The sequence below is a fragment of the Triturus cristatus genome, chromosome 7 (genome assembly GCF_964204655.1).
Source record: "Triturus cristatus chromosome 7, aTriCri1.1, whole genome shotgun sequence".
Lineage (NCBI taxonomy): Eukaryota > Metazoa > Chordata > Amphibia > Caudata > Salamandridae > Triturus > Triturus cristatus.
The window spans coordinates 1,647,211,344-1,647,235,169 of record NC_140590.1 but is presented as its reverse complement, the minus strand read 5'-3'; the positions used below and the strand labels follow the sequence as shown (position 1 = coordinate 1,647,235,169).

The 23,826-nt window shown below is 42.0% G+C and overlaps 1 protein-coding gene across 2 annotated transcripts in view; it reads left to right on the top strand.

Moving 5' to 3' along the window:
* Positions 1–23,826, top strand: part of COL20A1 (collagen type XX alpha 1 chain) — a 537,383-nt gene that overhangs the window by 256,502 nt on the left and 257,055 nt on the right. For both annotated transcript variants that reach the window (XM_085619699.1, XM_085619698.1), the window contains exons 16-18: positions 8,493–8,625; positions 13,807–13,946; positions 17,599–17,731. In XM_085619699.1, coding sequence (XP_085475825.1) covers positions 8,493–8,625; positions 13,807–13,946; positions 17,599–17,731 — 406 coding nt within the window. The remainder of the gene's footprint in view (positions 1–8,492; positions 8,626–13,806; positions 13,947–17,598; positions 17,732–23,826) is intronic.

The following is a 23,826-nucleotide window of genomic DNA, read 5'->3' as shown; positions in this document are numbered from 1 at the left end:
AAGGCAAGTTTTGTAGACACAGCACTTGGAAAGTAGAAGACAATATTTTGCATCCAGAATGTAAGTGTGAATGGATGTTTGTTTTAGCGACAAGTGAGCCTTTCCGACCTCATCGTTGTTTGTTCCCACCCCGTTGACTAGACATGCAATTTCATGAGGGGTTTGCGACCTAATGTGGACAAGCTATTCTTCATCGGTGAGCATTAATGTTCCCCAGGAATTTTATTGGCCAGTCATATTTTTGGAACTGGTTCCCTGTGATCCCCCTCCGTCTGAGCTTAGTCATTTTATTGACTTTTAGGACAAGCACTGGTAGTGCCAATAGGTCTCATCTTTGATCTTTTGGCTTTGTCATTTCTTGCTGTCAAAGATGAATGACACTGCTAGAAAGAAAATAGAAATGCATGTTGTCAATGCAGAACAGCATCGGAAAAAACAAAATGGCTGGCTCCAGCACGTTGACATATGAGCATGCATATGTCACAACCTAAGGATGGCTTTTTTTTATTTCTGTCTCAAAGCGACAGAAACCCATCTTTGAGTGTTTAGCTTTCAAAAAATACATAAAAAATGTAAAAAAGAAAAAGGTGCACAAATCATATTGTAGAGAAAGGAGCAAACCTCTGAAAGTGTAAAAACTCAAATTTATAAAAAATGGGGAGCAGCAGTGGTGCCATGTTGGAGTAGGGTTTCAGGTGAGTCACCGGGCACCCCCAAGTAGCAGGGAACAGTGAAAATCGGGCAGGGGTTGGGGAGCAATGTAGGAATTAGGGTTGGTGTAGACCAACACAGAGAGTGCAAGTAGCAGGAATTTGAGGAAGGATGCAGCACACGAGGGCGGGATCAAGAAAACACAAGCATTCCCATGGAGTGCTGAAAAAAATTAGTTCGCTGAATGTCAGCCATGGAAGGCTACAATTCTTCCAGCCAAAAATACAGTAAAGATGCAATACCTCCGAGAAGGAGCAAACACAAGAAGAGGAAGGAAGGCCATTAAATAATAAGCAAGCGAACAAAGAAGCCAATTAGTAATAAGCAATGGACTGACCCAAAGACCACTCAGAGTATTGGTATTGTACACAATAGACCTTCAACAATTGACAACTAAAAGATATGAGTAGGCAAGACCTAAAAGGTTGTCCAAAGATAAGCGATGGCTGTCTAGTGCAGTACCCCTATAAGTCCGGCTTTGGTTTTAGTTTCAAAGGTAGAAGGCATTGTAAGTTCTACGAGTATTTTTATATTTCTCCTTAGTTTTGTCATTAATTAGTGTTGGTTTTAATACATTTTTATTTCTAATTAAGCGGTTTTGATTTTTTTAAAATTGATTCTCTACTGTGTTGACTTTTTTTATTTATGTAGTTGTGCCTGTACATCACCTTCATAAAAGAGTAAGGGAATTCTTCCCTCTTTGTACCAGAATCACTCATGCTGATTCATTAGGACGTGTTTCCTAGTGACTAATGAGCTCATTAAAAAAAACTCCTCTTAGTTTCATGCGTCCCTATTTTAATCTGTATTATCGCATTGCTTGCTAGTAATTTCAATAGCAACGGATTGATGTACAGGGCAAATAGTGATGGAGAGCAAGGGCACCCCTGCCTTGTACCCCTCGAAATATTAAATGAACTCGATCCTAAGCCCATCGTCTGAACTCTAGCGATTGGATCTTGATACATTGCCTGTACAGATCTAATAAAACAGGCCCCGAAATTTTTAAGAGCCAATATTGCCCAAATATATTTCCATGAGACTCGATCAAAGGCCTTCTCGGCGTCGAGGAGGATCATAGACATCCGGCCCCCCGTCGCAGCCATGATATCGAAGAGTGATATAACCCTACGAGTATGATCCGTAGTTCCTTTATGAGGAATGAAACCATGCTGCCATGGGGAGACCAGATGTTCTACCACCCTCCTGAGTCGATTGGCCAAGACCTTTGCGTATATTTTTGAGTCTGTATTAATTAGGGAAATCGGGCGATACGAAGTGGGAAGTTCTGGTGGCTTTTCCTTCTTGGGAAATATCACTATATTGGTCTCCTTCCAGGATATAGGTGTATTACCATTACCCTGTATACCAATACAGAGATCTAGTATATATGGTATAATGACATCTCCCAAAATTTTATATAGGTCCAGGGGGATCTTATCCGGACCAGCTGCCTTGCCAGAAGCGAGACCTGCTAGAGCCACTTGTATCTCGACTAGCGTGATTTCCTTCTCTAAGTCATCTCTAGAGGCTGCGTCAAGTATACTATTAGAACCACAGTCTTTAAGCCAAAGCCATAAAGATTCTTTTATTTCATCTATCTAAAGAGTCTCTTCGTTACTATAGAGAGCTTCATAATATCCTTTAAATACCTCTAATATCTCATCTGATTCAGTATAAGTCATACCGTTTACTTGGATATTGCTAATTTTATTAAATGATTGTTTTTGTCGAGTGCGTAGAGCTAGTTGTTTTCCAACCCTTTCCCCGTCTTCGTACAGTTTATTGCGGCTAGTTTGAAAGGTTTTCGCAACCATTTGATTGATCTTACTGTTAATTGTAGTTTTAAGAATTAGCATTTTACATAATGTAGTTTTGCCGTCCCCACCTTCCGTTATAGCGGTTGTTTGTTCTTGTTCGGCTTTAGCAAGGTCTTGTATCTGCTGCTGGTTAACCAAATTTGCCTCTCTCTTTTGTTTGGCTACAAAACTCATAGTCACTCCCCTGAGAGCAGCCTTGAAACAGCCCCATACTATAGCCCTTGACGTACTATATCGATTGCAATCAAAATACCCCTGTGTCCAAGTCTTTATGTGGTCAATATAATTTCTATTTGCGAGAAGTTTCCTGTCAAATGTCCAGTTGAAGCAAGGTCTATGAAAATTAACCAGATTAATAGTGAGTGTGAGCATATTATGGTCAGAAAGTGTTTTGGGACTTCTCTCAATTTCAGCAGCCAAAGCCTGATCACTAACCACCCAGAAATAGTCGATTTGCACGTATTTATTATGTGGAAATGAAAAATAGGTATAGCCAGGATCAAATTGTTGTTTAGAGGCCCAGATATCTATATTAAGCCCAAACTATCTCTAAGTTGAGAAATTGCTCTATAACCTTTCGGTTTTCTTCCTGTGTAGGTAGACAAATACTGATTATAAGGGATTCCTACATGGTTAAGAGAAATATTCAAATCACCGCACAAAATCAATACCCTAGGCCATGAAGCCAGCTCAAGCTCTAAATCCTCCAATATGTGTGGATCATCGTGATTGGGGGCATAAACTGAACAAATTGTAATTCCGGGTTCTAACTCAATAGCCCATCTACCAAAGGCGTCTACTAGCTTGCGTTTAGCTTGACCCAAAAAACTTCTGGCAAAAATAGCTACACCACGGGTTTTAAAAGACTGTGAAGTGGTTGCTAACAAATTATACCCAGGTATTCTTAGTAAATCCCTATCTTCCCATGTAATGTGGGTTTCCTGAAAACAGAGAATATCATAATGGCCTTGCTTAATTACCTCATAAGTACTTGCTCTCTTAACTCTATCATTAAGACCAGCCACATTCCAAGAGCATATCTTCAGCTTTCCCATAACATCATCCAGTTGATTTCCATAATTATGTCTTCATAATTAAAAAAAATTCTACCAATTGGTTTAAGATTCAATATACGTACGAAGTTGCCATTTTTTCCTTTAGTTTTCTCCTCCTCCCCGCATTCCCCCCCTCTCCTTACCGACCCCCCCTCTACCCCCTCCTTACACCCTCAATGAGGCTTTCAGACTCCAGCAGAGTCTGTTTGATGAATGTGCATGACGAGGACTGATGCTGGAATCTTACATTTGCACTTATAATTATATTTAAAGTGTAATGATAACCACTTATCTAGAATCAGTAATTCACTATATTTATTAGTTAAAAAAAATAAAAAAAATAAAAAGAAGGGAAAAGCCAAAAAATACTAGTAGAAGAAGAAAAGGAAACACCTTGCTTCAAGATTACCCCCTATGGCCCCACACCTTATTTAAAGTTTGAATTCCATTTCTGTGATAAATGCCTCATATTGTATCAACTTTTACGCAGACTTTTAAAGAAAGGGCTGGATCATATACCATCTAGATATTCTTTGGCCTTAATTTCAGATGCAAAAAATGTTGTAACCCCCCCATTAATTATTTTAAGGCGGGCTGGGTTATTCAAATAAGCCGCCACTTTCTTCTCCTGGAAAGGTTTAATCAGCTGGCGAAGACGCCATCTCCTTTCCACTGTGGCATGGCAGAAATCGGGGCGAACGAAATAGGAGATAGTGTCACTCACACGCTTCGCATCTGGCCTGGCTTTCTCAGATATTGCCTGCCTGAGGAGGAAGTTACCAAAATAAACTAGAATTGCTCGTGGATATCCCCCCGAGCGCACAGGGTGTTTTAAATGCATAGGCACACGATGAGCTCGTTGTATCTCTAAGTCCCAATTCCAATTAGATAGTTCTGGTAGAGAGTCACGAAATAGTTTAATGATAAAAGACCGAGCGTCCTCCCCTTCTAGTGTTTCTGGAACGCCCAGAACACAGAGGTTATTTCTCCGGAGGCGATTCTCGAAGTCCTCTAGCTTCCATCTTACAACAGAGAGCTCTGCTTCATGTGATTCTACTAGATCATGATTAGCAGCAATCTCAGTTTCGGTGGATACTATCCGGGATTCAAAATCAGTCATTCTGTCATTAAATGAGCTTACAGTTTTATTTAGTCTCCTTACCACCCCTTGGACTTTCCGTAAGGTAGCTTGGGCCTTGCGCCCATCGTGTGCCGTCTCCTCCCTATGTGCTGCGATTGCTTGGAGAACCGTTGCCATTATTGAGTCCAAAGTAGCCGGTGGGCCAGAAGACAAATCTGCGGGGCCAAGAACGGCTGGTTGAGGAGGTAACTGTACGATGCTAGCTGGCATATGATCTACAGGTTGTTGCGTGGAGAGTTGCGTTGTAGGGGTATAATCCCGTGCCAATTCAGTCGCACCTTGGTGGCCCTTTCTTTTCTTAACTACTGTTTTTTGAGCTCCATAGCAAGACTCAGTCTCGTTATCGCTTCCAGTTGAAAGAGAGCATGTTTCGTCTGACCATTCGAGTTCGTCCGAAAGGGAATAAAAATCCGTTAAATCCTTTTCTGCATCTGTATCTACAATCTTCAAATTATCTGCCTCGGTGCTATGAACCACTTTATCAGTGCTTGCTTTGGGAGATATTACAGGAACAACCCTAACAACAGTGTCTTTGTTGTTGTTGTTATTTATAGATGGATTTAGAGCTGTGGTCAGATGTCGCAGAGCAGGTGGGGGGGGGGGTAGTTGGAGGTATTTCATTTTGGTCTGCATTTACAATTGTGGCTGATATACTGAGGGCATTTTGAGACATTTCATTATCATTGACAATATCCGCCAGTTTCTCCTTCACCGCTTCCACCGAAAGTGAATTATCACTTACTTTACTGGGTAGAGCATCAGAAACCCTCAGGCGGCTCTGCAGCGGCTCCTCCACATTCGCTGACTCACTCTGCTTGTTGTGACCTGGATGTGCACCACCCGATATTCGGCGGAGGAGTTCCGCAACTGAGGGGCCAACCGCGCTTGCCTTTCGTAGTGCCGAAGCACCTCGCTTCGGAGTCCTGACACCAGGGCCGTCCACTTCCTTGACAGCTCGCCTTTCATTCACGGCGTCCTTGCGTTGTGCCTGCTTTGCTGCCGCCGCTGCTGCCCTTGCCTTGGCTGTGGCCGTGGTGGAACCGGCATTCTTGGGAGCCATCACAAATCCCTCTCTACTGGCGTTGTGAGGGAGTTGAGGGGATTGAGGGAAAGAGTCTCCAATGGCTATGTCTGCCCGAACAGCACGCGATCGCTCCGTTGAGTCCCGTGGCACCAACAGCTGCACCCGGCACAAGAAGCGAATGACAGACAGCCGAATAAGTGAGCCAAGAGTCTTCAGGTAAATCCCAACATTCGTATTTGGTAAGCCATGTTGTTTCTTGCTGATTTCCAGCACCATCGGGAGCTTTAAACGAGCTAAAGACGAGTTATACACTTTTAGGCTTTTTGTTTAATCAACATATTCTTCTTCCTTCACCGCTGAGCGTAACCGTATGCTTCCGTTGCTTGTTTGGGATATTCTCAGGGCTATCAGTAACCTTCCCAGCATCGGTCCATCCGCACCGCGGTCTCACTCGACCGCCATCTTGCCCTCCAAATGCTTGTTTTTTGTTCTTGCTTATGCCGATGACGTGGCAGTCGTAACACCTAACCCCACTGAGGCAATCCGAGAAATTGAGATTATAACCCAGTCCTTTGGGGTAATGTCCGGGTACTCTTTGAATCGTGAAAAAACTATCATTATCTGTACAAATAATATTGTATTTAACGATCCCAGAAAGGCAAATAATGCTATGTATTTAGGCGTTTCTATATCTCCGCAGATCGAAAATATTAATAAACTTAATTACGATCCCCTACTTGTAAACATAAAAAAGGATCTTTCGAGAGTTAACAGTTTATATCTTTCAATTATTGGTAGGGTAAATTTTGTGAAAATGAATATTTTTCCAAGGATATTGTTTTTTTTTCGTGCGATCCCCATAATGGTTGATGACAAGGTGATTACAGCCTTAGAATCACAAATTTCCAAATTTATTTTAGCTTACTGCAAAATTAGGAGATCCTCAAAAATCCTCTCCCTACCGCAGGAGAAGGGGGCTTGGGGCTTCCAAATTTAACTCTATATTTTTGGGCTAGTCTCCACCAAGGGATGTCCCCACTATTTAATACGAATCCATCAAGTTCTAACATACCTGGTACTGGGATTCCCTCAATATATGAGTTAGCTATAGGGGAGAAAGCAAAAGGCCTTCTGCTGAGTCAGATAGAACCATCATACTACAAGAAGGTTAAGTTCAAAATTATTAATTGCGCCTGGAGGATATGGAAGAAAGTTTCTAAACACTTGGGTATTTCAACAATAAATAAATACACACCATTATGGCACTCCTCTCTCTTCTCTAGGCAAGTCAATGATGATATTGCTAAGAGGTGGGAACGTCTTGGATTGGTAACAGTGGGGGATTTTTTAGACGCTGAGTCTCGAGTGAGGTTCTCCAATCTCCAAATAAAGTTTAACATTCCGGCATATGACCTCTTCAAGTATATTCAAATAAATACTATTCTCTCCTTAAAAATCCCAAATATTTCAATGGTGAATATTTCTATTCTTGATTGTATTCAGGGAAAAAATGTATGTAATATAAGTATACTCTACGAATTGTTGCGTGGACAACAACATGACGATTTAGAGAAGGTAGAATCATCCTGGGCATCTAAGTTGAATAATCCAAATGTCGACATTGATAAGGTCCTTTTTCTCTCTGATAAAGTTTTGTTAACATCATCCCTCAAGGCCCAACTCTACAAAACTATATATAATCTCTACTTTACACTGGCAAAATTATTTACTTGGGGGAAAAGAATAGACGATAAATGTCCCAGGTGTGGCCTAGGCCCGGCCCATTTAATACATATGCTTGTTGAATGTAGCAAATTAACTATCCTTAAACTAAAAATATCACTCTTCTGGGAAGAAATATTCGGCCACACAATTCATATCTCCCCTACACTTTTTTTATTAGGCTATGATAATACCCTAGGGCATAGTATAGAAGAAGAAACATGCCTGTTTTTGGGTTTGGCTGTATACAGGTTAATATTGGCTTTACGATGGAAAGATATTGATTCTCCTAATTTTCAAGTTTGGATAACCTGATTCTTGGGGATATTTAATCAAGAAATGGCAATTTATTCAGCCAAGGGCAAAAAGGCTAGACAGCGTGGTACTCAAATTTGGCTGCCTATTATTTCCTGGAAAAACAGGTTCTAAAATATAATTTAATTTAATGTAAGTAAATACGTATTTGTGAAATATTCTGGCCACAAATTGCTTAGCTTCTACATGTCTCAGCATTTCCTTGTTTTTGTTTTATTATTTATTTATTTTTCAATGGATTTAGGTATGTACCTATAACAGTGAATTACTGTCTTAATTGTTGTCCATATCGCTGTACGTATTGAAGTTGCTTAATAAAATGTAAAAAAAAAACAAGAAAAAAACAAGCATTTGCAATGCAATAGGGCTGGCATTATTAAAAGTTTGAGCAATTGGCGTTACAAATGAAAAAAAAAAAAAAACCTCCTCTTGCTGGACATTGTTCAGGCCATAGAAACACCAACAAAGACACCAAAAGCTGCACCGAAGGAGGTGAGACACTGCTATAGGAAGGAGTGTCAGGACGCCTGGAGACATCTTTAAAGAGAGTAAGAGACAGATACAGAATGGTACCACCACAGAGAGAAAGCGAGTCATGGGTGGGCGGGTATTGTTACGCTAGGGATGAGTGAGGGGCCCCCTAAAATGCAGGTGAGGTCATTTCCAGACAAGGTACACATACATGCCTCTCTTCTTTGTTGCAGGTGGAAGTTCCTGGCCCCGCCTCTTCTGTTGTGCTGTCTTCTCTCTCTTCGCTCACCGACTACCTCGTGTCCGTGGTCTCTGTTTACAGCGGTGTTCACAACTCTCTTCAAGTGACTGGGAACTTCACCACATGTAAGTGGTGAGGCAAATGGAACTACGTGTTGTCGAATAAGAGTGGTGAAGGTGGTAAATCTAGGACGCTAAAATGTAATCATCTTCTGCTCAGCTGCAATTAGATGGTAACGTAATTGTCTACTGGAAATATAGCATCCAATGATAATTTTATCTCAAGAAGTTTCTCGGTGCTAGGGGCAAATATTTTTCTATGACCAATTGATCTATATGTAATTGCAGCCCTACCCCACCTCCCAAAGCCAGGATCTCCTTTCATCCACCTATCCCCTCCTTCTGTGACAAAACATGACATCCTTTGGAAGACAGTCTGCACACCAATGCTCCTACTTAGAGACAATGGGGAGATAGGAAACGCATGCAAAATTTGCCGAACGTGGGTTTCTGCACATTTGTCACATTTTTTATGAATTTTGATAGAAAATGATATTTCTTATTAAAAGTCAGAGGTGGGCAATCATAGCAAGACACTACTGTCAGTCGGGCTAATGTAGCTCTTCCTTGGTCCTTGTCCAGTGGGGACTGAAGACCTCAAAAAGGCTGAGCCATGCATACCAGGTACTCCCCTTTATCATCCCTAATGGAGTTTTAAAAGACTAAAAACACCTGACGTGGGATAGGTGAGTGTAGATTTAACAATCATTGGAAAAGTCAATACGTCCGGCCTTAGCAACTTGGCACAATGTTTACATTTTTCATTTTTGTTTGTTGCAAACATATGCCAGAAGGGAAAAGAGAAGAACAAAACTTTCTGCTGCATAAACATGGCAGCCAAATGCCTGCAATAAAGATTTAAATAACATTTAAATATTGAATGTCATATATACTTTTCATAGAACAGTAAGGGTGCCTCCTAGCAGGAAAGTGTGCTTAGAAGAGGCATAGAAACACTTTTTACTTTTAAATTAACATCACAGGCAAATATGATTGTTCTTTGCTTACTGTAACCTAAATTCATAATTCAAAAACACACAAGGACGACTAAATTAATAATAAATGGGAGAGGCAATAAAAAAGAAAACAAATATCAAAGTGATTTGATTTTTGATTTGATTTGGAAATTTATATAGTGCACGAATGCCCAAGGGCGTCTAGGCACTGGGCAGTAGATTGGCATAAACAACAGAAAAAGAGAAGTTTAGTTAGAGAACAACCAGGTTTTTAGTGCTTTTCTGAAGGAAAGCAACATTGGGCTGTTCTTTACATCAGTCGGGAGTGAGTTCCAAAATTTCTCTGTGCCCCGAACAAAGCTTCCTCCTCCCCCACATGCCTTTTTGAATCTGGGGGTTTGGAGGAGTTTGCTCTGCGCTGATCTCAGATTTCTAGCTGGAGAGTACCAAGAGAGGTGTTGTTTCAGGTACCGAGGACCATTTCCATGCAAAGCCTTGAAAGCTAAACATAAGGATTTAAAGTCTATCCTTTTTTTCACTGGGAGCTACTGTAGCTTTCTTAATCCTTGACAAATAGACTGGAATTTTGGAATGTCCAACAGCAGTCTAGCTGCTGCGTTCTGCACACTCTGTAGTTTGAGCATATGCTGTTTTTGTAAGCCTGTGCAGGGCATTGCCATAATCGAGTCTAGCCAGGACTAGAATGGTCACAAGTGTTTTTACTGCTTTGGTGAAATAAAAGACCAAACTTTCCAAATTGTCTTTAGAGTCAGGAAGACCATAGATGAAACCTTATTAATCTGGTGTTGAAAAGTCAGGTTATCATCAAAGATGCCTAGATTCTTCCCCTTCTTGACTGCGACCGGAAAATCACCCAGGTTGGCTGGCCACCAACTACACACACAAAAGGATGTGTCGGAGCCCAGCAGAAGTACCTCAGTTTTTCCCCCATTTAGCTTTAAGCAGTTCAAGCTTATCCACTGATTCACAGAGGACATTCAACGGTTAAAGCATTCTGCTGTTTCCTCCAAATTACTACAGATGGACACCACTAACTGGGTATCGTCCGCGTAGGAAATCACAGAGAAGCCAAACTGCCTAATTATATCAGCCGAGGGGGTCACATATACGTTGAATAATGTGGGGCTCAGTGAGGAGCCCTGAGGCACCCCACATGGCAGCATGAACTGTTCTGAGCAGGAAGTTCCAAGCTGAACATACTGAAGCATATTGTTCAAATAGGATTTAATCAGTTTGAGGGCAGAATCCTTAACAGCCACCTCTGAGAGCCTTCTGATCAGGATATCATGATTTACGGTGTCAAAAGCTGCCAATAAATCCAATAGTATCAGGGCGGCCTTGGCACCTGAATCTAGTATTGTTCTGAGCTCCTCTGCCGCCATGACTAAGGCTGTTTCCGTACTATGCCCTTTTAGGAACCCATGTTGCGCAGGGATCTAACAGATCCGCTGATGATATGAAGGCTGTTAATTGGGTGTTTAGAATTTTTTCCAGGACCTTAGCAGGGACAGTATCCTGGAGAAAGGTCTGTAACTGCTGGTGTCACTAGGATCTAAATTAGGTTTTTTTAAAAGGGGAAGGATTGAGACTTTCTTCCAAGAATCAGGAAAGATACCAGTGCTAATAATCTCATTGAAAAGTATACTAAGCTGCTCACTAATGAGGTCGGGTGCCATCTGGAATATTTTTGGGGGGCAAGGGTCTGAGGGTGCTCCGGCCTTTGATGTTCTGACCACCTGGCATATCTGTCCTATGTTTGGTGGGTCAAAGGACACCAATAATTTGTAAGAATAGGGGAGGGTATTGGCTGATAAATTGCCTATACAATTGGTGCCCGATGAATTGCCGTTACAATCGGTGCCCATGTCTTTGAGGGATCTATAAACGGTCTCCACCTTATCCTTGAAAAACCGTGCGAGTAGGTTGCAAAATTCCACACTACTGTCCCCGTTGGGTGTTTCTGATATTTTAACTAGCCTCTTTAAGGTTGCAAAGAGTACTTTGCTAAAATTACCGGCCAGCAGAATTTTCTCTGAAAAATACTCGCTTTATTTTACCAATATCATTTTCTTATAATCAGTCAGTCTCTGTGCATATAAAGTCAAATGTAGGCCCACAAGATACATACGCAGAAGTGAAGATGAGTCCACAAGTGCTCAAATAAGTTTACCCATCAAGCATTCAAGTATCTCTGCACTGAAGTGCACATCCTTTTAAGACTGTTGGGGAAATGACGTCTGGGAAAGTGCTGTCACTCAGTGCAAGAGAGCATTGGCTGAGGTGGGCTCACCCCTTGCTCCATACTGCATGCTAGATGGAAGCTAAAGGTGAATGACAGTTGAAAGGACCTATGGATGAGCAGGGCTGACCCACAGCTCCTCTATGTATGCATAGAGGTATATAATTTATGTTTGATTTTTTAAATACATTAAACTGGCTAAACAACTAAAACTTTCTCTAGGAGAGACCTAAAAAGGTGCTTCCTTGCAGTATTTTTAAGCAGTCAAGCTGAGATGCAATTATGGTGTCTCACCAAATATCTGTAACCAAAGACCAAACTCTGCAGGATGACGGAATCCTCTGTGTTTTGCAAATCCTCCGAATTGCTGTCATTAAGGGGTTCACACTCTCGTTTGTTCTTTGCTCTTTGTTAAGTTAGAGTAAGGTAGTTTTATTGCCATAAACAAGCGTTGGCAATGGCATAAGGCCAGGCTTCCCTTTACACACAAACAAGACAGATTGGCGTTGCCAGAGCTTGTAAAGAAGTCTTTAATGTATTTCAAGATCATGATTGTAGTTTTTTTTCCATTACCCACATGTTTGCTGCAGTTTTTCTAATGACCACTAGGCGGCAATGAAAGACAAGAAACTGCTGTTTAAAAGTGGCTCTTTTATTACAATGTTGCTTTCAGAGCAGGAGAGATGAGGAATCCACTGATAGCGAAACCAAAAGTTCCTGTGGGCGTGTCATACACAGAAAGGGAGGGAAGCAACAAATAAGAACAAGGCAACATAGTCACAAGCTATGTCACAACACTGGCTCTGTGTAATATGGAATAAGATGGTGTCTCCCCGACAGACAGGTTAAACTGTCTGTACTGATACCGAAAAATTTCTTCCTACCTTCTCTTACACTTAACTTTTCTTAAGAAAGACATTTTGATATTTCATGCATATGTTGTATCAGATTAAATTAACATATTTTTGCACAATGTGTGACCTGGAAACCTCGGTTCACATTCTAGCTTCTCAGTTTGACTAATATGCTTGAATCTATGCAAATCACTTCAATTTACTTTGCCTGGCTTTGTTGAGTGTCAAAACTGCAACCACCTTGTAGGAATTCACTTCTGGATGCACACTGGCTGTAAACGCCTCTTGCCTATGGTTAATGTCAATTTTGTTGCTTAATATACAATAAAAAAAATTGACCAGAGATACAGTGCACATGACGAACTGACATCTCTTGGTTCACTCATCGCAGTGTTGTCTTGGCATTTGAGATGGGGAAAGGATTATGTTTCAAAACTATTATCTTTTACAGATGATAATGCGGTGGTGAAAACTAATGTACGGAAGTGAAACCCACGGTTTCAAGAATTAACATTCCCTTCCCCTAAAAGGCCGTTCACAATATTTCTCCATAGCGTTTGCTGATTCATTTACATGCCAACTCTTTTCAAGGCTCGGCGCTCGTTTTTCTGTTGTTAAAGACAAGTCAGCCGTGGAGCTTGACACTGGCTCGGCTCGCGCTGTGAATTTGCTGCCTTGCTAACCTCAATTAAAATGCACTACGTAGGCGCAGCCTGTACAGGTAAGATCAGTGGGGCAGGGCGAGGTGGGGAGGGGGAGTCGACATAGGACGGGATAGGGAAAATAAATAAAGCCATTTATGCGGCGAGCTCATGTAGTTTTATTTATTTATTTAATTTCCCTATCCCGTCCTATGTCGCCTTCCCCCACTGCTCTTACCTGTACCGGCCGTGCCTGGTACTAAGAACACTTCTGTGAGAGGAACAGTTCTGATAATTTGCACCAGAAGTCATCTGGCATTGATTTTGAAAAAGAAGCATTGGCTGAGCATATTAATCCCCAATTAACCCTAGATTGTTGGCAAAATCACGATTTTTAATTGTGTTACTAAATACCAGGATTTTGGTGTTAATTTAAGCGTCCAAAATACTTCAACTGAGGGCCTGGGTCTCTAAACATGGATTAGTGGACACTGTGCTCAACATAACCTCTCATGTGCCATTCTGTGCTATTTCAGTGAAGGTGCCGCCTCCCCTCAATGTGAAGGTCAGCCAGCTCTCCAAGGACAGCGCCAGAGCCACCTGGCAACCGGCGGCGGATGACGCCACGTCCTATCACATTAAGTGGATCCCACTGAGTGAAGGCGCGCTCAGTGAGGTAAGGAACATGTAAGCATTGCCCGTTCACAGGTTTCACTCCTGCCACTCTGTTTGCCAGGAGCCTATTCGAGCTCTATGTGCAACATGCACTGATTTGTCTTGCCCATTGGTACGGTGCCAGAATGACGCCATCTGATAACTTTTATCAAATCAAGTTAAATACAGCGGAACATGTGTAAATATAACATCAACATGTTTCAACCCAGCTATACTGACGTTTCGGATCCCAGGGAACATGAGACAAATGCAGTTCCTCTGTCCATTACAATTGCATACCTCCAGATTGGAAAATTGTTTCAATTCACTGATTTAGATGGACTCTCACAAAACTTTAACAGCTGCAAAAGATGGCATGTCACGTCACAGTGCCATTTTCCATTTGAAATGCATGATTGCTTCATGTAAGTCAGTGTGGTATCAGCATATAATGAACAGAAAGTAGTCCGACATAAATTCCATGTCCTACACATGGACTACAAAATATTGCCCAATTGGAGTCTATTATAGAAAATCTACATACAATGGGGCCATGCCTTTCATACAATATCTAGGACATGATATATATGTCAGGCGACATGTTTTGCGAAAGATATTCTGAATTACAATCCTGTAAACAAGTACTATTGTCAGGTTTGAATCATCTCATGAATTAAGACTCTGAGGTTTGTCTAGGAGACTGTATCAAGCAACAATGTCCCTCCACTGAATTTGGCATAAAAACTTTAAAAGCAACAAATTTTGTAGCCAAAAGCCACATTCTATTATAATGCAGGGCTTAGCTCTTATATGAGATGAAAAATAGTTATGAATAGGGAACGCATAGTTGGTGCTGTGCTCAGTGCACGGAAGAGTGCTGTTAAAAAGATAAAAATAACAATCACTAAACCAACTATTTTTGGGCCATAAGATACAAGAATAATAAATGGAAGAGAGATTTTACTGTCTGAAGACTCTAAACTATGTATTGACTGTAAGTCCAATTATTAGTTCATTGACACATATGGAGTGTTAATGTTTTGACCCCAATTTATTAATTAAAGGGTTATGATCAGGACTATAAATAGCCGATGGCGCCCAAAAGGGCAAAATGATCCATATAGAGAAAAAGATGGAAGAAAAATGTTGAGGGTCCGATTCACAGAACTAACTTAAGACAAAATCCTAAACGTACTACTTTTGGTATTCACAAAAGGCATTTAGTAGTAGTAAAGTTAGGATGTTGTCTTTAGTCTGTCTTAAGTCTGTCTTAAGTCTGTCTTAAGTCTGTCCTAAATGTGTCCTAAGTTTGTCTTAAGTCTGTCTTAAGTTTGTCTTAAGTCTGTCTTAAGTCTGTCTTGAGTCTGTCTTAAGTCAGTCCTACTACTTTTGGTATTCACAGAAGGCATTTAGTAGTAGTAAAGTTAGGATTTTGTCTTAAGTTTGACTTAAGACAGACTTAAGACAGACTTAAGACAAACATAAGACAAACTTAAGACAAACTTAGGACAGACTTAAGACAGACTTAAGACAGACTTAAGACAGGCTTAAGACAGGCTTAAGACAAACTTAAGACAAAATCCTAACTTTACTACTACTAAATGCCTTCTGTGAATACCAAAAGTAGTAAGTTTAGGATTTTGTCTTAAGTTAGTTCTGTGAATCGAGCCCCCAGAGAGGAGAATCAGGTACGATCAACTCCCAGTAGTTGGGGTTTACTAAATGTCAGCTGCACCACACTAATGGCACTGGGCACCAATTCATTTATTACAACCACTCCCATGTATAATGTCGGAAAATGAAAGAAAGGCTATGGAATGACAGAAAAACTGAAGGACGATGCTGCCCGCCCATGGGATCAGTCGAATGGCGTCCACAAATGCAGACCTCCAATACAGACAGTCGAACAGCGCAGAGGCAGCTAAAACTCGCTGCTCACCAGAATCACTTGACTAGGAGACCTGTCTAGCGGGACTTGGTGAGACATTTGTGTGTATATACATATATATAAGCGGCGTGCCTGAGGACGTTAGGTCATGCGGATCCACCCACACTCATGGAGGGACTTATTGGTTGAGGCATCTTATCAGGAATATCGAGAGGGAGGACTGCAATAAATGATGCCACAACTCACGGTAGAAAATCACTGTCCACAAGGGATGAGGACTACCTGGTGATGTCGTGTCCGGAATCAGGCACAGGCCATGATGATTTGTCTGGACATGTCACGGGACATGGTTGTGGATGCAAGAGATGCCCTCGGGGTGTTAATTCAGTCCTCTGTCTATGCTCCACCAATGAGAAGACACTGTGCTGGTTTTGAAACCGGTGCGCGAGTTCCTGATTATGCGAGCCCACATTGAGGAAGGCATATAAGCCGAAACGCATCTGTGAGGCCCATTTAATAAAAAGAGAGTGCAACCAATTTTTACTTGAGTCTGGTGGTGTGACAAAGGGATTATGCGGTGAGCCCGAGCTGTGTCGGAGCCCGTCACATTACAAGCAGGGTGTGTTGAGGATGTGTGTATGTATATATATCTATTTAGATATATATATATATAGAGAGAGAGAGATATAGATATATAGATAGATATAGTTTCTTTTAAATTGGCTTCTTGTATATGGCCCATGCAATTATTAGGGAGAAAACCATGACATTCTGCGTGCACAGGTACACTTCAAGTTTACTTGAACTGTGCTGAAGTGAAAGAGCTCAAGCTTACACTACAACCCCATCATTTCACTAACATCAGTCACACTACAGAACTATTTCAGATAATTATAAGAGGTAAAAGTGCTGCATCCTGAGCACTGACTTCGTTCACCGGACTTTGCTAAATTGTCATTGTGAAGGGGCGCAAGAAGACCAGTCGTTTGAGCCGCACTTGATGTGCTGCTAATCAGGCAGAGGGGGAAAGGGCTGCATGCAAGGATCCACACATGGGATACCCTCAGTAGTTCTCATGAGAGAGGATTTCACTGTGAGTCTCTGCACACATCTGCAAAATAATTAGGTGGCGACCTGGAAGGGACAGCAGACCTCCATACAAAAATGGACAGTTTTGGCTCAGAAACTGATTACCACCACTTTATATGTGAGCAATAAGTTTGGAAGGTTCTATGTTCTTGCAGTCTGCAGACAGACTACGTTGGGGTAGAGGTGCAAAAAAAGAAAAATATTCATATGGGTAGGCAGACGTGTGTGTACCCCACTCTGGTTCTTCCTAAGCACTCAAATTGTCTTTGCCCTACTGGCTCTCTGTGGCTATATCTGCAACTCCCCCACACCCTCCACCGCCCGCAGCCCGTGCAGGTAAGAGCCGTGAGGCCGGGTGGCGGGGATTTCCATAGACGAGGGAAAATTAATTATTTATTTAATTTTCCCTCATTGTCGTCTGTCATTCCCCCCCCCCCAACCCAGCCCCACCACTCTTACCTGCACGGGCTTCCCCCTTCTCCTTCTTTTTTTTCTTCTCTTTCTCTTTCTCTTTCACCTCCTCCTTCTTTTTCTTTTTCATCTCCTCCTTCTACTTCCGTTTCTTATTTTTCTTATACTTATCCTTATCCTTTTTATTGTTATCCTTCTTATTCTTATCCTCATCATCCTCTTCCTCCTTATCATTCTTATCCTTATACTTATTCTTATCTTTATCCTTATTATTCCAACAATACAGGTCTCCATTGCTGGAAGTCTTGACAGTGTTGTTTTGCCCGGGTTGAGGATGGGCACCCAGTACCAAATATCTATTTCCGCACGTTACCAAGATGGGGCCCAGAGTGATGCCGTGTCAGTCCGCTACAGCACAGGTAAGTCTCGGCCAACCATTATCAGCCCACATGCTTTATTGCTTTCGATTACCTTACATCGGCTACTCATTCCTTTTGAATCCTAAAGCCACTGGCATTGGGGGATCTTGTCTAGAGGTAGAATATTAGCTCAGAAAAATGTCTCCTCGAGGAATTGATGTCATAGAATGGGCTTGGTGGACCAGTGTCCATCCACTCCTTTGTGCACCATCAGAGATTGTGGTTTGGCCCACATATTCTCAGACCCACTGTGTCATTTGCTTAGCCAACATATTTATAAAACACTCCGAATTATCATTTAAAATCAAGAAGTAAACTGTCCCAGGTCTTCTTAAGCCGGGATAACCCAAACAGTCTGTTAGGGTTGCAGTTCAACACTAAAGTCTCTCACTTGGGGCATATCAGGCTGGCTGGTCTCCCATTGGTGAGTGCAACTTCCTTGCCTGGAAATTTTGTAGAAAATGTTTCTGCCAACATGGCAGAAGCACTTTTTGCAAAAATGCCGTGGAATGATGGAACGGTATGTTGTCATGACCCAAACCCAAAGGATCAGGAAACTGCATTTAGAACATGTAAAAGAAAGGTTCCTAAGGCCCTGCGATTTTTCTCCGAGTGAGTGAGGACATACTTTCCCACTTCTGGTTTAGGATCAAGATATATAAAACAACAAAAATAAACAATGTTTCCACACTCCTGAATGAGGCAGAAAATTTGGCGGACAGAGCACCTGCCTGTGCTTTGCTGATGCCCAATTACCAGCCAAGGGGTTAATAAACTGGCAGATGTCCTGCTCTACCAAACCCAAGACTCCTGCCTCATAGAGTTGGGGTACCCACCTATGGCGAAGCCAAATCTAGTAGGGCTGCTTTCACCTTAATGTCGGTAGTCCTGTCTTCTTTAGGAGCAAGAGTTCCTGTGTTAACTTTCAGTGCCTACTGTCAGAAGTGTCCTCCGTGTGCTGTAAGATAAGTCTCTACATCAGGGCCGGCTTTAGCACTGGTGGCGCCCTGTGCAACAATGTTTGTTGGCGCCCCCCACAGACTCCCTCACTGCCACCCTTTCACAGTGCCCCCTCAAGTCTCCATACTCACTCTCTCTCACATGTATTTAATTAGTTGTATGGCACCTCATATACCAGTGTAGGGTGTCAGAGCACTTTACATCACACACACACACACACTACACAGAGACAATCAACCATAGGTGTGTAAATCAGTGTATAGGAAATGTTACATAAGCCAGAAGACTACAAGGTGTAGGAGTCACATGTCATCCATACTGGTAGACATTTTAGTTTAAGAGTGCTTGGTCTGGAGAAGCACAGACTCATAATTGAAAACATATCCCCATGGTTTGGGGTTACATTTAATAATAGAGATGTTTTATTCTTACCAAAATGAACCCTTTTTGAAACATTAGAATAATGAAAGACAGAGGAAAAATCATAATGCTCTAATCTATATCTTGCAGTTTGCATGCAGCTCTTTGATAGTTATTTGCTCACTGTTCCATGTTAGGATTTTAACATCTACACTGCCAGTAACAAAAGATTCTCTCTGTCAAAAGCACCGACTAATTTAAAATATATGTACTTTCTGATCGGCTACCATAAAATGAGTTAAAACTTCCACTAGACAAAACTCCTTCTCTCTCCAGGAAGAACATGAATCATCATTGTTATCTTGACATTTTTATTGCTGTATGAGAATTTCTGGAGGCTAGCAATGCAGCAGCAGGTTCTTTTAAAGCTATAAAATACTTCCAAGGACAGTGCCCCCTTGAAGAGTCAGCACTCGGTGCGGCGGTGGCACCGGTCGCACCGCCCTAAAGCCGGCCGTCTAAGACATTTGGTTTAAAAAACCTGCCATGTTGGCTGCTATGCCATGACAGCAATGTCTGGGCATTACATTTTTGCCAACGGTGATACAGCTCTTTTGGTGAAAATTTCCAATCATGCTGGGGGTCTTTAAATTTACTTTCAAACTTTAAATTACTCTCTCAGGGTTTGTTTAGAGTCCGTGGTAAGTGAAAATCGTCCAATTTATGAAGGATACTCCCGATACAAGTAGGCTCCCCATCTTTAGGGTGCATTAATAACATTAAGAGTCCCCGACCTGAGCGGCAGGAATTGCTCACCAAAAGTGATTTCCTCAACATGGAACGAGCTGTTTTAGGGAAAATGTATTCCGGGTCAAATCACCATGACATGGCGACCTGCGCAATCCACCCAAGCAGGATTCATTTATGAGAAACAAAAGAAGAAAAAAAAATCCTTCAGGCAGAGGGAGTTTTCTTCCTACACATGAGGGAACATGTTACATTTTTGGGGCAGGAAAGATCAACATTTGAAATTACGAGTAGTGCAAAAAGTACAGCACTCCCCCCATTTAACTCTAGTACATATCAGAAGGTCATATCTGCCAAAATTTGGCAGTAGAAAAATGCTGGTAGATAATGGAACATGTAGGTTTTAGTGTGGTGAGCACCAAAATCCACGTAATGCCCCATTTAGAGGGCAATAATTGTAATTGGCACTATTTATCGCACCGGATACATTCTGATCTCTGCGGCTTCAGAAAATATTGGGTATGGTAAATACTACTGCCTTTTCCAAGCCGATCATAACAGGGGGCTGCCTTTTCCAAGCCGATCATAACAGGAAGGGTCTAATTACTATACAGTTTCTAGAGGATATTATTTTAGGGTAGTCTGCGTGCATTGGCTTTTTCCTGTACATTTCGGAATAATGACTGAAAGGTTTGTTATGCTAGTGCTAAGCAGATTTCGAGTTCAGAAAATGGGCTAAGATGCTAACCTTGGTGCACGCCATGTTTTAAATTATAGTGCTCTGCCCATACCTGACCAAGGCAGATAAGTTTAGGTGCCAATCACGCAGTACGTAGACTTTGTGGCACTCAATTTCCATGTACAGCATTATGCCCCAGAGTTCGTCCCTGTTTACCCCATCAAACGCTGACGTCAAGTCCATAAAGACCATCTGTGTAACACATATCAAAGAAATTGGGTGGTAACAACCAGTGTCAGATTTGCTAATTTTCTTAAATGCTGGCACAATCACTGATTAAGACCAGGGAGTTGGTAGTGACCGCCTAATTGCAGTATTAATATTAAGAGTGATCAGCGGGGCCCAGAGTGGTACATTGGATTTGAAGGTGCCCAGTGACACCACATCAGGACCTGGATCTTTGTTATTAGGCAACTCAATAATGGTATCTCTAACCTCTTCCCACTGCAAAGAAATAGATGAGGAGCCTACAGGAGAGGGCACTCGCAGGGCTCAGGTACTAAATTGGGTGTATTGTAAATTGCTTCAAAATGCCAGACACATAAATCGGACTGGAGATTTGAAAATAAGGAGGGCCCTGGTTGCTGGTCAAAGAATAGGCGGTCAATAAAGGTAAAAAAAAGGTTTTGCATTTTTTAAAGTTTATTTATATGCAGCACGACAAGCATGATCCCCTTTAATCTTTCCCTCCTCTTCTCCTTTAAGGCATTGATACGTTTACGATGAGCCCTAGAACACAAATCATTAAAAGAGTTTGCTCAAAGGGATTTCAGTGTGCTACTCAAGGGTGACTTAAATTTGTTGCAGATAGACAAAAAAAGAGTTAACAATTAATTCACCAGGGGAGGTGGCGTCTAAACAGGTTTGAAAGAACAGGTAGTTCTAAGTTCAAGATGGAAAATATCCGACAAGACCTTAGCCCATTTGAGTCAAAGACCTTGTACTTGGGTTTTTATTATGTAACTAATAGAACAAAAGGAAAGGTTTCTTTTTGGTCCCCAAGCAAAGGACGTAGATAATGGGTTGTGGTCACTCTGGGTGTCCCATGATATCTCAAATTTCTTTTAGTGAATGAGTCAAGGTAGATCATGAGACAAAAATAAAGTTGATGACCGTGGACCATCCTCTGCTGGTAACAGTTGGGATGGTCGAGGTGGACATGACTGCAAGACATAAATTGTTTATGCAGGAAAGATTAAAATCATAAATAAAGGAATCCATCAATTCACCCTGCGGCGTATGAAAAATGTGCGATTCGTTCAATAAAAGTGTGCTATGTTCTTGGTAGCAACACCTGGTACTAAGGAGCATGCTAAAACCTTCCACTAATAACTGGAGGGGTCACACCATCAGCCACTAGGAATCTCTCCAGGAGGCCTCTAAGAGAATGTAAATGAGCTAAGCGGCGCTGATGACAGCATTGTAAAAGTTAACAATTAAAAATCGTAGTGAATTGGTAAATATTATTAGGGCTGCAGCCAGGTTGTGTAAGCCAGTGATTTTGACTTTGCTATCTAAATTCAAAGCACTCAAAATGAGGCCGCCTCCGGCCCTCCGGAATTTGGAGTGAGTGGCGGGGACTGGGAAGAACTATAACCATCCAAAAAAAGTTATTGCAAACATCCCAGGTTTAAAAAAAAATATATATATTATATACATTACTTTAAAAATAGACTAAAAGTTTCAACAGCTATTTTGCCCGCCAGACCTGCAACATTATAAATGTAATTAGCAGTAACTATGTTTGGTGTGATGACATCCCCGGCTAGATCCCAGATTCTGGTTATGGTTGGAGGACAGTCAGTCATTACTGGCCAGGACACTTAAGGGTGTGAATCTGTTGGAAATGGGCACTCCATAGGCTGGCCCTTGGGTTCACTACTGGCAGCAGAGACAGCATGCACAGCGCGCCATTCTCAGCCACTAAATATATGGGGTTTATAAATATAGCCTAAAAGGAGGGGGGGGGCAAAATGCCAGAGAAAAACCCAGCATGAGGGACAGTTCAGATAACAAATGACCGACCATGGTAGCATTGTTAAAGTTCACTATCACACAGTTGCCTTCTAGGTTTCAATAACCCATGGTACTTGCCTAACCATATTAATCTGGCTAAACAACTGAGTGTTGCGGCCCAAGCGCTGTCAACAATGGACAACCTTGTGTGAAATGTTCGGTGGAATTTTCTTTCAAAGGAGGGACCTTGGCCAGAACAAGAACATAAGGAGTAGCTGCTGGGAATAAATTAAGACAATAATTTCACAGTACTAACTGGCTCCCTGCTCTCAGGGCCAGCAGCAATGTTGTTAATGATGGGAAAGTGGCCCGCCTTGGAACCGGTGGGACTTCAGCAGGGTAGCATACTAGGAGGGTTAACCACAGAGCTGCTCTTCTTATGGGCAGTAATTGAATCAGATCCTCCATTATTCGCCTCTTTGAGAACCATCAGCATGGGCCCGATGGTTGCGGGGTTGAGTAGCATCATAAGACGACAGCTGGGAGCCAGGCAAAATAAGATTCAATCTCCAGAGAACATGAAGAGCGGGTCAGGAATGCGAAGATGGACCATAAAAGGACCTTGGCTAATGCTCCATGAAGGGCGCCGGAGACACATGGGCTGATGCACAGGAGAATCTACTTATTTCATTGGTCGGAGTGATGTTAATTGAGCAATGCTGAGGAGAATGTTGACGAGAAGGCGTGTCCTCCTGCAAGGCCAAAAGTGGAGACCACTGGTGGCAATGGTCATCTCCTGGGTGTGAATGTTGTTCGAGTTACCAAAAAAGCTAACATGTTCCCATAGCCTAGCAATGGCATTTGCATCACAAGTGAGTCGTTCATTACACAATGCAAAGGAGTTAGCCGCCAGAGATGCTAGTTTCACAGCCAGGTTATTTAACAGTAAACCCTAACACTTGTTCAAGACTGCAGGAGCCTCTGACCACCTTTTGATGATGCTGCGTGCACCTTATTTGAAAGTCCCCCTTTTCTCATCCTCATTACAATGGGTGGGAAAACAACTAGATCATCGCAGCAGAGAAGGTGCTCAACAGCCAGAGTCAAGAGGGTTTTCATATTGTCCGCCAGCGAACTACTGAACTGTCTAGAGTTATCGGAGGGACATTGGGAAATTATCAGCAACCACCGTCTTATCCATATTGTGCCCAACTGGACTTTGGTCCTGGAATCCTAGCCTAAGCTCCGCCTCTACTGCGCTGATGTGTTCTGGGATAACCCAAGCAGCTGAAGTAAGAAAAGTCATAATGCTTGATAGATTGCAGGGGTGCCT